Source organism: Macaca thibetana, chromosome 14 (assembly GCF_024542745.1).
Source record: "Macaca thibetana thibetana isolate TM-01 chromosome 14, ASM2454274v1, whole genome shotgun sequence".
NCBI lineage: Eukaryota > Metazoa > Chordata > Mammalia > Primates > Cercopithecidae > Macaca > Macaca thibetana.
Window position 1 is genome coordinate 87,692,281 of NC_065591.1, and position 13,159 is coordinate 87,705,439.

At 39.3% G+C, this 13,159-nt stretch overlaps 1 protein-coding gene across 3 annotated transcripts in view; it reads left to right on the forward strand.

Moving 5' to 3' along the window:
* The first annotated feature begins 3 nt into the window (after positions 1 to 3).
* CEP57 (centrosomal protein 57) overlaps positions 4 to 13,159 on the forward strand; it is a 44,806-nt gene continuing 31,650 nt past the window's right edge. For 2 of the 3 annotated variants that reach the window (XM_050758050.1, XM_050758052.1), the window contains exons 1-2: positions 146 to 738; positions 9,752 to 9,908. In XM_050758050.1, the coding sequence (XP_050614007.1) occupies positions 694 to 738; positions 9,752 to 9,908 (202 nt within the window). In that variant the 5' untranslated portion in view covers positions 146 to 693. The other variant, XM_050758051.1, reaches the window with a different exon arrangement.

Below are 13,159 nucleotides of genomic sequence, written 5' to 3' on the forward strand. Positions count from 1 at the left end.
TGGGTGAGAGCGCCCCAATCCAATTGGGCAAATGTTCGCGAAAGGCTCGTTCTCTGCCGCAACTTTTTTATCCTTGCTTTCTATTGGACTAAGTCGTTAAGTCCCTCCTAATCCTATTTGTTATTGGCCAAAAGGTAAGTACTTCACCTGGAGAGGCGTCCCCGAGGCAAACTCACGCTCTCTCCTGCGTTTAATCCGAGGGAACTCGTGGAGTGCTTTAACTTCGCCTTCGCTTTTGTTTTATCTCCATTACTCCGTTCGGTTGCCACTGGCGACAACACTACTCGCCCACGCTTCTTACTGGAGGAGGCCCGCCCCACTGTAGAATCCCCGCAGAGCCGGCCAGTAGCCCGCGGCGTTGTCGGCCCCCAGCAGGCCCAGTTACGCGCTACCTTGTGACGTCACCAGGGAAGAGGCGGATTCTCTCCTGCTACTAAAAGACGTCTGCTGTTTTGATTGGCTAGGGAAGACGTCCGTTAGGACGTGTTGCCTTTTCTGTGTACGGTGTGAGCGTAGGCGGCTCTGAGGGGGTGTGTGGCAGGGGTTTCCAAGCCGAGCACCAGCACCGTTGCCCTTTTCCATCAGGGGTTCAGCCCAGGGTCGCCCCTGGTGGGCGGCTCCCGAGTCTTGGAGAAGAGCACGAGAACCCAGACCGCCCCCAAGGTGCGGAGACCCCCCTGGGCAGGCTGAAAGATGGCGGCGGCGTCTGTCTCTGCGGCTTCTGGTTCCCAGTTGTCGGTAAGCAGCAGTTGGCGCGAGTGGTCCCCACATCGGTCCCAAGCGCCTCTTTGAGTTTCCTCACTTTCAGGGCTCTGTCAGTCCAGCTTCTGAGTCAATTCCGGAGGACGGCGGGAGTGCCTAGATTGCCCCGCGCTCCCCAAGCTTCCATTCACTGTTCCTCTGTCGAGACTGCACCCTCTGGCTTCCAGTGAAACTGGAACGGAGACTGGCCGTCTCTGTTCCCCATCCTTCATTCACCTTTCGGCGTAGCAACCCCGGTTGCCTAACATTCTCAAGGCCCAACTGGGATAACTGCCCACTCCCTGGCCTGCGAAAACGTAGCTCGTTTGGTCACGTGAGTTCAGCGGCCCCTCTAGGAAACTCGCCAGAGCAGGTAGGCGCGCCGGTGATTTTAAGAGACAGCTGCAGAGTAGTAGTCCGCCGTCTCTCGAGCGCTTACTAGTCGTTGCTTATGCTGTTAACTATCCCTGCAGTGTCTCCCACTGCCGTCCGCATGAACTTCGTTGTGTGATCCTCGTAGCCGGAGCGCGCCCTTCCCGCCACCTAGAATTACTGGAACTTCACTGTGGAAATGCCATTTTGGAGAGGCGATAGGGGGAATTGATTTTAAATATTGTTTTTGCCTCATCAAAGGTCACCAGCCAGTTTATTAACTGATATTCACTGGTATTTGTCAAATTGGAGTGTCGAATGCTTACGTTGTTGAAAACCGCGGCGTTGGAAAGCTTTGATAGGAAGTAAATTTTGGAGCTCTTATTTCTCCACATTAGCAAATGTTCGATGCCTGGCATACTTTTAGGGTTCAAATGAATAGAATAGAAACCCTGCTTTGAAGGAGCAAAGCAGTGAAGAGAAACTACACGTAATTAGTGATTACTACGCAATACAGTTTAGCAAGTGCTACCTTAGTAGAATAATCTAGAGGGGCGTGATTAACAGTGCTTCGGTAGGCCAGAGAAGGTTTCCTAGAAGGGAAGATGGAGCTAGTTGCGTGTCGAAGGAATTGTAATTGCTTGTCCCAAGAGTAGAGGAGGGAGAAAAAGGCAATGCAGGAATTTTGGAGTATGTGCTAGGACGGTGGTGCTTTCAGGAAACTTTAGTTCGGAATGAGAAGAAGTAATACGGAGGTAGAGTTGGATGACGTGAATTGGAAACGTAGGTAAAAACGTGGAAAAAGGATGGTGAGGGAAGAAACTAGAAGAGTATCAGGGTAAAGTTATTTTCTAGCATCTAAGCGGGGAAGGAGTGGAGAACGCTAAGAAAGTCTGGTCATCTTGGGCCGGGCGCGGTGGCTCACGCCTGTAATCTCAGCACTTTGGGAGGGCGAGACGGGCGGATCACGAGGTCAGGAGATCGAGACCATCCTGGCTAACACGGTGAAACCCCATCTCTACTAAAAAATACAAAAAACTAGCCGGGCGTGGTGGCGGGCGCGTGTAGTCCCAGCTACTCGGGAGGCTGAGGCAGGAGAATGGCGTGAACCCGGGAGGCGGAGCTTGCAGTGAGCCGAGATCGCGCCACTACACTCCAGCGTGGGCGACAGAGCGAGACTCTGTCTCAAAAAAAAAAAAAAAAAAAAAAAGGAAAGCTTGGTCACCTTGGCGAAGTCAGTTTCAGCTTTCGCAGACTTGTTAGAATTTGTAATAATGGGACCAAAAGTATTAACATTGGAGAAATAAGAGCTGGAGAAACGGAGAAATAAGAGCTCCAACATTTCTATCAAAGCTTTCCAACGCCGCGGTTTTCAACAACCTACGCATTCAGCAGAATGGGAATTAGAAGTTTGCAGAGAGGTTTGGGGAAGTTAAGGAGAAGTAATGAAAGCAGCAATTTAAGGTTATTCAGAATTAGGTCAGTAAAACAAAAAAGTAAAAGAAACTATTAGAAGTGTCAGCATATGGATGAGATTTTATAGGAGAAGTGATTAAACTTGGGAGAAGAGGACTTTTCACTGCTCTCAAAAGTTAAGCACTTGAAGACTGAACAAGGAAAAGGAATACTCATACAAATGTTGAGTTGAGTCGGTGAGTGGCTCATGCCTGTAATACCAGCTACTAGGGAGGCTGAGGCAGGAAGATCACTTGAGCCCAATGAGTTCGAGGCTGAAGTGAGCTATGATAGTGCCACTGCTCTTCAGCCTGGGCGACAGAGCGACTCTGTTTCTATAAAATAAAATATTAAATAAACGTTTAATTGAGCTGCGTTATGCCAAGGACACCTAGCTGAGCATTGGCACTGGGATATAGTCAGCTCTTAGTACTTAATATGGTAGCCTTGACAGAAACCTCAAAGACCGTTCATTAGGAAAGCATATACATTTTTTTGTGCTAAGCTCAGCTTTAATTGGATTCTAAATATCAAGGGTACACTAAGAGTGTCTAGGATCCTCCACAAATCAAAGTATAACAAGCATAACTCAATCTGCTACATCAAAATGTCTAATTTGGAAGCTACTGTTTCTCAAAACAAAAATGACTAAATTTAGTTGGTTTCTTGCTGCGTAAGAAAAGGTCCTGCTTAGATGTCCCATCAGAAATAAGGCTGCCATTTCCAAAAGCACTGGAAAAGCACTTAGCTTAACAAACAGCTGATCTTAACAGTAGGCAACATTAAAAAAAAACAAAAAAAACTTGTTAAAACTGTACCATGAACTGAAAACACAACTCGTATTCAGATTTCCCCATTGTGAAGATTAACAACAGTTATATTCAGCTGTTTTCAACATTGATAAACCCATATGGAGCTACTTATAAGTACATTGAGATGCTTTACAGGCCAGGATTTTTAACAAGTAGATTAATGAATAACCGTCTTTAGGAAGCCTCAACCCTGTAAATCTCAAATGTGAACAACATGGATAGGGCGATAAGTTTCAGTTAGGTCTAGGTAACATTTATTGAGTGAGTGCTCTTGAATTGGTAAACTCGACTGGTGGAAAAGGCAGGAAAGCAACTATGATTGGGCATAATGAAATTAATTCCATATAGAAGTATGGACAGCATTGCGTTGAAACACACAAGAGTGTCTTTCATGTCAGCCTTGTAATGTTTTCACAGTAACCTTGGTGATTAATGAACTAATCTCTTAATTTGTCTCTCTGACTTTTTAGATAGTTCCTTCGACCAAGCTGCACAGTAGCTCCGTATTAATTTCCCTTAAAAATGTTTTATGTCTATCATACATTTTATAATATTAAATATAAGATTTACTTTTTGAGAATAATAAAATGAATACCTTCATGTATTCATGTACCTCTTTGTGTCTTCCTTCTCCTTCCCACGCCCACCCAGTACCTCATATTTTAAGATTATAATGTAAGGTATTTATATAGGACTATCTGGCATGCATAGTCCTTAAAGGCACTTTAAGCACTTTTCGTATGTTAACTCATTTAATCCTCACAATTAACCTTCTGAGACTGGCATTAATATTTCCTTTTTCAGATGAGCAAAATGAGTCACAGAGAGGTTGAGTCAAAAATCTAGCTAGTAAATGACAGTATCTTAATGGGCTTTGGATTTAATAAGTTGTGTTGTTCATTTGTTTGCCAGATATTATAAACAACACTGTTGTATTCATTCTTATAATGCTGTACATGGCAAATGTTTCTCTAGAGTGCAGTTCTCGAAGTATGGTCTCACAACCCTTGGAGATCTCCAAGACCCTCTCCGAGTCTACAAGATCCTTCTGTAATGACCACGTTTGTGGTAGACTAGATCTTCTTTAATATGTCAAACAAAATAACATATCCAACAGAGTGAATGTGGAACTAGATAAGAGAATCCAGCATTCTTTTTTTAAGGCAAACATTAAAGAGATCTGCAGAAATGTAAAATAGTGCTATTCTTTTCACTAAATTTTTTAGAGTGTAAAGGGGTCCTGAGAGAAAATGTTTCCAAGGGGCAACTCTAGAGCAGTGATTGTTTTTTTTTTTCAGACCTCAGGCTGGGCTCTGGATTACAACTCAGTAGTGGGTCATGGAATATGTACTGTGACTCAACTCATATCATTTTCAAGAAAGGAGAGAAAATCGTTCAGCTAATATAACTGAATGAATTATCTGGTTCACAGAGCACATGCGTCTTCAGCTTTACTCGGTCATACTAAATTGTTTTACCAAGTGATTATACCAACAGCCCTCTTTATTCTGTGTCCTCTTAAATGGATGGTATTGTCCCACTTGTAAATTTTTGCTGTGTGTGTGAAATGATGTCCTATTCTTTTTCTGATTTGTGCGCCTCTTATCATTGGTGAATATGCACCCTGGTTTTTTTGTACCTTTACTTTCTTGTGTGTGTGTTTTCTTCTGTGAAATACCTGTTCGTGTCTTTTGCCTATTTTTCAATTGGGTTGCCTGTTATTACTGATTTATAGGCATTCTTTCACATATTGTGGATGTTAATTATCAGTTTGTTAAGACTGTTCCAAGGACATGTTGGCTTGTCTTTGATACCTTTTGATTAATAGTTGTTACTTTTAGTGTAAAATTTGTTAGTCTTTTTATAATAATTCTTCCTTTCTCCAAGGCCTTGGTTGTATTCTTCTGTATTTTTTTCCTACATATTTTAAAGTTGGAGACTTTTATGTCCTTAATTTACTTGAAATTAATTTGTATGCTGTGAGATAGGGATCCAATTTAATGGTTTTACTTAAAATACACAATTGTCCCCACACTACTTGTTGAAAATTCATCCTTTCTTCAATGGTTTGCAATATGTTCATTTCCATATGCGTATGGGTGTGTTACCTGGCTCTTTATCCCTTTGTTTTATTTGTCTCTCCTACTTAGATACCCGCTGTGGTGGGGGGAGGCATTTACCTCCTTGTTACTCAAGAGAAACATTAGCTATTGTTGGTCCTTTGCTTTTCTTCAGTAGAAATTCTAGAACCTGCTATTGGAATTTTGATTGAGATTTTGTTGAATTTCTAGCTTAGTTTGGGTATAACTGATATGTTTAGGATATTGACCCTTCTGTCTGAATGTTATGTTACTCCATTTATTTAGAACTTTTACATTTTTCAGTACTTGTATAATTTCATGTCTTGTATATTCTTCAATTTATTTCTAGTTTTTAGTTGCGTGATATATATTTTCATAAGTTCCATTTTCTAATATATAAAATTACTGACTCTTGCATATCTATTTTACCCAGCAACCTTCCAGACTTAATTCTCATAATTGAAGATTTTTTGTTTTTTTCTATTTAGATGGTCATAATCCAAAACTGGGATTCTTCCTTTTCAATCTTAACAGCTGTTATTCTTTTTTTTTTTTAATCTTAGTGTGCAGACTAGGAAATGAAATACAATCTTGACTAGAATTGATGTAGATATCTTTGTCTTATTACTGATTTTAAAAGGAATATTTCAAGTTTTCCATCGTTAAGTATGTTTGCCATGTTTTCTTGTAAAACTTTGTATTATCATAAGGAAATAAGTTTTTTAAAAAATAATAGCTGGATGTTGAATTTTATTGAATGCTTTTTTACATTTGTTGATGATTGTATTGATTTTTACTTTGAAGCTATTGCATTGATTGCGCTGCTCAGAGCTCTACCTCATGTTTCTCCACCATTGGACCTTGACTTCTCCAATTTTATTTCCTCAACATGTATACACAAACTCTTTTTTCAGCTAAACTAATGTATTCATTAACCTAGAAATAATTGCCTTTCATACCCATTTCTAGCTTGCCTATTAGAATACATGTCAATCTACAAGACCCAGTATCGATTTCAGCACTAATAAAGACCTTCCTTTACCATACTGATCTGAAGCAATGTTCTATTGAATGCATCTGAATTTAATTTGCACTTAGTCTCTATCACATCCAGTTTAGCAGTTCCCACCTACTCTTTTGTATTTGAGTTTTATCTAGCTAATGTCTTGCAGCTGTGTTGCCTGTTCCACTTATAAAGCAAGTAATATGCATTTTTAAATTATGCTTCATACTTCACACAGTGTCATAAAAAGATGTTCAGTAAATATTTGTTGAATTGTGTGTTCCTAAATGAGATATTTGCCCTAACAACTAAAGGCTGCAGGAAAAGATAGTTAAACACATTAAACATTAAACATTTTGCCTTTAATTCTGAAAGTTTCTCCTGCAATCATGTTTTGTTTGAAATAATTTTTCCTGAGTGCTTAGGGTCATGGAAAGATTAGTGGATTGGGAGTTAGACTTGGGCTCCTTTCTACACAGCCTTCCTATGATATTTGTGCTATTTGTTAAATATAAAGAAGCTCAAAAGCTTTTGATGATCTCTTAAAGGGTTATAGTAACTTTGTTGAAAAGGCTAATCTTTTATAAGTGATGTGCAGTTTCCTGTTTGTGGAGGAAATGTGTAGTTAATATTCAACAGATTTATTGAACAGAATAAAACTCCTTTATTAGAACTTAATTTCTCCAGCAAAAATGCTACACCAACTGGGTGTCCTAAAATTATTTTAATTCTGTCACTGCCCAGATGTAGCTCAGACCCCCATACATTAAGGGGCTCCATTTCACAAGACTGCCCGCCCCCAAGTCAAGTCAGAGTTCGCAGAGCATCTGCATTTCTGCTCAGCTGACTACAAATTAAGGGATTCCTGCAACTTTCCAAGAACGGCTTACAGTATTCAGGAAAGACTGTACTTAAGCAATTTCAGTTATATAAAGGACACAACTCAGGAACAGCCAAATGGAGGGAGACATAGGGCAAGGTGTGAAAGGGCTTCTATATTCTCTGTGGTACAGCACCTTCCCAGCATATCAGTATGTTCAACAATCTAGAAGGTCCCCAAACCTCATTATTCAAGAGGTTTCATTGAGCTTTCATTACATAGGTACATAATTGAGTAATTTATCCACTGGTCACTGGGCTCAATCTCAGCCCCTTACCTCCCCTGAGGTCGGGGCCTAGGGCTGAAATTTGTAACTCTTACCCACTGCACCTCCCTCCCCCCAACGCACACACACACACAGATGGAGTCTCACTCTGTTGCCCAGGCTGTAGTGCAGTGGCCCAATCTTGGCTCACTGCAACATCCACCTCCTGGGTTCAAGCGATTCTCCTGCCTCGGCTTCCCGAGTAATTGGGATTACAGGGCATGCCACCACACTCGACTCATTGTTTTGTATTTTAGATAGAGCCAGAGTTTCACCATGTTGGCCAGGTTAGTCTTGAACTCCTGACCTCAAGTGATCCACCCAGCTCAGCCTCCTAAAGTGCTGAGATTACAGGCATGAGCCACCGTGTGCCTGGCTGAAATTTGTAACTCTTTATAATCTAGTGGTTGGTTTTACTGGTAACCAGCTCCCAGAAGATACCTTCAAACCTGAAGCTATCTAGGTGCCCTACCTTGAGTCCCCTCATCAGCCTAACAAGGATACCCTATGACTTAAGAAATTCTAGGAGTTTTTGAATCTCTGTCTGAAACCAAGGACAAAAGACTAAATATATTTTTTATTATACCACAGGGCATACAGATAATAAAAATGTATAGGTCATGAGGAGTGATATAAAATAGTAAAGGGCAAACCCACTAACATATAAAATGTAGAACAGAGGTAGTTCCATTTTGGGAACTAGTTTATTAGTTAATCATATAATTAATGGGATTCTCCTGACTGGACAGAGGGTGGTCGGCAAGTCACTTAATATTTTTGAATATTAAATGATAGGATTCTGGTGGGTTGTAAATAACCAATGAAAACCTGAGGTTCTCTGTGACTTTTAAGCTATGCAGTAATTCAGGATGCTTTGCAAGACCTTTGACCGTATTATAAAGAATTGAAAACTCATCCTGTTTTCCAGTTACCTCTAAAACCAGATGCCAATTTGCCATTAAGTTTGGAAAATGACAAATAGTAGTCTTTGTTATATATGAACATACTATAGTAGACTTAGCACTTATTTGAGTACCACTTTTAAGACTTGGCCCTACCCTCCTAAGCTCTTTGTCCCCACTTTTGATTTTCATAGCCATAGTGTGTTTTATATTTATATAAATAGAAAATCTTTTATATTTGCTTTCTTAAATCAACTGGAAATTTTCATGATTTTTAACATGGAAGTAAAATCTTTAATTTTTAAGTAAGATTTAAATACAGTGCAGATATTTCGATAACCTTTGTTTCAGGAGATTGTTTACTGTTTTAAATATTCATTGTGCTCTTGTACTTTTACGAACACGGATTATTCTGGTAAATTTAAGTTTTCAAAGGTAAGAATTGAAAAACATAGTTTGCTGTGGCGGTTTGAGGAAGGAAAGTGGATGTCTGAACATTTTGAACAGCTAGCAGTCATATTTTCCACCTTAGCCCTCAGCTTCTTAGTTACTTCCACCAGTCTGGGACCATCTGTCAATAGGAAGTTGCCTACAACAAATAAAACTCCACAGTTAGCATCCTCTGGGTTGAAATTATTATGTGGAATCCTAAATTTAACAGAATCTCATTCATGACAGAATGGTGTACTGTGGAAATAAAGTTTTATATTTGAGTGTTTGATGGGCCTTAATGTTTTCTAATTATTTTCTTTTTTGTTAATTAAATGTATATTATTTGAGGCAGGGACAGTGCCTTATTTTCTTTCTGGAGTTTTGAATACTCTAAATATTCAAGTAGTAGTTTATTGATGGGGAATAGAGTAATTCAGTCATTTGTAGCAATTTCTGGTTCTGTAAAAATAATGTATTTATTTTTCTGAATGTATATTTCACAGTATATATTTTTAACTACAGTATTTACATTCATTGTATCGTGTAAGTATTTCTGCACAGCATTTGTATTCAAGTTGTATGAACATTATTTTCTTTTGTAGTGTCTGGCTTATGGCTATATTTAGACTAATATGAAACACTTTAAAAGTTGTATTTCTTTATTGATTGAATTCTGTCGTTTCTAGTCAGTGGATTTTTTTCTCTTGTCTGTATGGACAGTCTAGTTCTCAGTCATAAATATTTGTGGTTTAAATCGGCTATTTGTGGTTCACACTTTTGAAAGGTAATTTGTGTCTTTATTTTTTAGAACATCTTAGCTGAGCCATCAAGGTCTAATGGAAGCATGGTTCGGCATTCTTCATCTCCATATGTAGTATATCCTTCGGATAAGCCTTTCCTTAATAGTGATCTACGACGCTCCCCAAGTAAGCCTACACTTGCCTATCCAGAAAGCAACAGCAGAGGTAATCGAGCCTAACGAAATAGATGTTATTTATGTTTTCTTGCTGCTTTAAAATTCTTAACTTTGTCTCCATTATTTTGCAATTAGAGGAAAATATATTTCCCCTTTGTTTCCAGTTGTTAGCCACCACAAAATATTATGCTTCCTTGTATTCCTTATGTTGATTGTTGAACATCATCATCCACCACATTACTGATGCTAAAACGCTTTGAGTCATCAGTGACTGCTCTGTAATCCCCACTATTAGTCCGGAATGAAGACCTTTTTTGCTTCTGAAATATACCAAAAGCATACTGGTTTTTCTGCCTTTTTGTGTTCCCATTGCTTTGGTTCAGGCTTTCATCATCTGTAGCCCAGATGTTCATAATACATTCCTCATTAATCTCCCTGCCTGTTTTCTCCTCCTCATCCCCAGTTAACAACATTTCTGTCATTTGTCATTATCCATCATCTCTCCCACAAAATTAAAGTTTTAGCATCTCTTCGTAGCTTACATAATAAAATCTTAATTTTTCATAACCTAGACCCTATCTGCCTCACCAACTTCATCCCTAACTTGTCTTCCGTTTTTTCCTTTCCCGTCCTTTGCTCTGGCTACTTTGAAATACATTTGTTCCTGGAACCTGCCATCTGTATTAGTTTTCTTGTTGCCTTAACAAATTGCCATGAACTTGGCTTTGAATATTTGTCATCTCAGTTTTCTGTCGGTTGGAAATCTGTGTAGGCTCATCTGGGTCTTCTGTTTAGAGCTTTACAAGGCTGAAATCAAGGTGTTGCTTGGGGCTCTGTTCTTTACTAGAGGCTCTGGGGAAGATCTGCTTCCAAGCTCATTTAAGATTCCTAGCTAAATTCAGTTCCTTGTCATTGCAGTACTGAGATTCTGTTGCCTTGTAGACTCTTACTTGGGGACAGTCTTTGCTCCTAGAAACTGTCCTTGTTCCTTTATGTTTTCCTTATTGTCTCCTACAGTAACAGTAGGTAAGGTCTCTTATGTTTCTCTTTTTTTTTTTTTGTTTGAGACAGAGTCTCGTTCTGTCGCCAGGCTAGAGGGCAGTGGTGCAATCTGGGCTCGCTACAACCTCCGCCTCCTGGGTTCAATCTATTCTCCTACCTCAGCCTCCTGAGTAGCTGGGACTACAGGCGCGCGCCACCACGCCCAGCTAGTTTTTGTATTTTTAGTAGGGACGAGGTTTCACTATGTTGGCCAAGATGGTCTCAATCTCTTGACCTCGTGATCCACCTGCCTCGGCCTCCCAGAGTGCCGGGATTACAGGCGTGAGCCACCACGCCCAGCCAAGTCCCTTATGTTTCAAATCTCTGAGTTCTGCTGTTACATTTCTCTAACAGCTGGAGAAAATTTTCTAGTCATGTTATTAGATTGGACCCACTCAGATAATGAAAAGATGGTTTTAATATTAAATTTGTTAATCATCAATGTTTCTTCATCTATATCTTTTAAAATACACCCACATTATACTTTGTGTATGTGTGAAGTTTAAATGAAATGTCTTTGCTTTATTTGGGATGCTACGGCATTTCCTTTTTTTAAAAGTTGTGTTTAATCACTAATACTGCAACAATTATATGTGTTGATGATTCTCTAGGTAAAAGAAATGTTATATTTTTGGCATCGTAGGCTAAACAGGCATTTGTAAATTAGTTGAGGAACTTTTTCTGTTTCAGTTGGGGTATGTATTGTAAGTATCCTAAAAATCTTAGAATGAACCTCTTCTGTAAACTGGACTGATTGTACAGTAAAATACCAAGTAGGTAATGATATCCAAATACCAGTTTAAATCCTAACCTATAATAGGTACTGAAAAGTGTTTGCGGAAATAAATGTGACTAAATAGTGTGAAGTCTTTTAAGAATTTTAGTACTCTATAATCGCTAACCTAGAAGCCTCTTTGTTGTAAGATACCGTGTCTCGATGATAATGAAAATTTTTAATTAATGGTTAAAGCAGTTGATAAAGTTCTATACATCAGAGTATAGCAGGTTGGCAATTTAAGAAAATTAAGTTGCATGACATTCAAACATCGTAGATTTAAAAAGCAAAAAAAGTAACTGAAGCCCACAATAGAGCAAAAAAAATCAGTTTCAGGAAGTTTCTTATTCAAAAATAAGCACAAAACAAAATATCCATTTACAAAGTTCTAACAGGAACACAAAATCTAAGAATTTAGATATTAATCCTTCAACTACAATATTGTACCTAGTTCTGATCTTTACACCCATGAAAAGAAACTTAAAAAGTTCAAAAAATGACAAATTACTAACAAAGAATAAAAAAATAAAGAAGGCAGATTTATTCACAGAGAATCAGAAAAATTTTAGCACAGCGTGTTACTAATAGAGCTAAATTCTGCTTGAGTGCAACATCAGTGGTTTTAAGGAATAAAAGAGAAGTGGGAGAAGCAGGGAGGAGATGGAGAGGAGAAATAAACAAGATGAAAAGTAACCTTCAAGACAGTAAATAAGCTTTTATGCCTTTAGAGCATGATGGTGTGAACTGTTTAAGCAGTGTCCCAGAATAATCATTAAAATCCATTATCCTTTTATAGTGTGTGTTAATCCAGTGATACTTACTTTCCAAATGGGAAGGAAAGACACACAAATCACCATCTCCTTCTCACCCAGAAAAAAGTAAAGGCTGTGAGATACGAACAAAGACCAAGAGAGTTCAGAAAAGATATTTGGGGGGAACAGGGATAAGTGTGTGTTGGGGAAGTTAGAGGAGAGGAAGACCTCTCAGAGGAAAAACGAAATAGTAGATAATTTGAGCTTTAGAGAATGAGTACGGTTCTATAAGAAGAAAAGTTCAGTAAGAGTACAGCATGTGAAAGGTTTGTATACTTGACATGATTTTTTTTTTTTTTTTTTGAGACAGTCTCGCTCTCTCGCCCAGGCTGGAGTGCAGTGGCGTGATCTTGGCTCACTACAACCTCCGCCTTCCAGGTTCGAGCAGTTCTCCTGCCTCAGCCTCCCGAGTAGCTGGGATTACAGACACATACCACCATGCCTGGCTAATTTTTGTATTTTTAGTGGAGACAGGGTTTCACCATGTTGGCCAGGATGGTCTCGATTTCTTGACCTTGTGATCCGCCCGCCTCAGCCTCCCAAAGTGCTGGGATTACAGGTGTGAGCCACTGTGCCCGGCAAACCTGACATGATTTTTATTGCTTCATCAAGGACATTGTGGCTTAGTTTTTTCTTACTGGGAATTTATGACAGTAAAGAATACATTCCTAA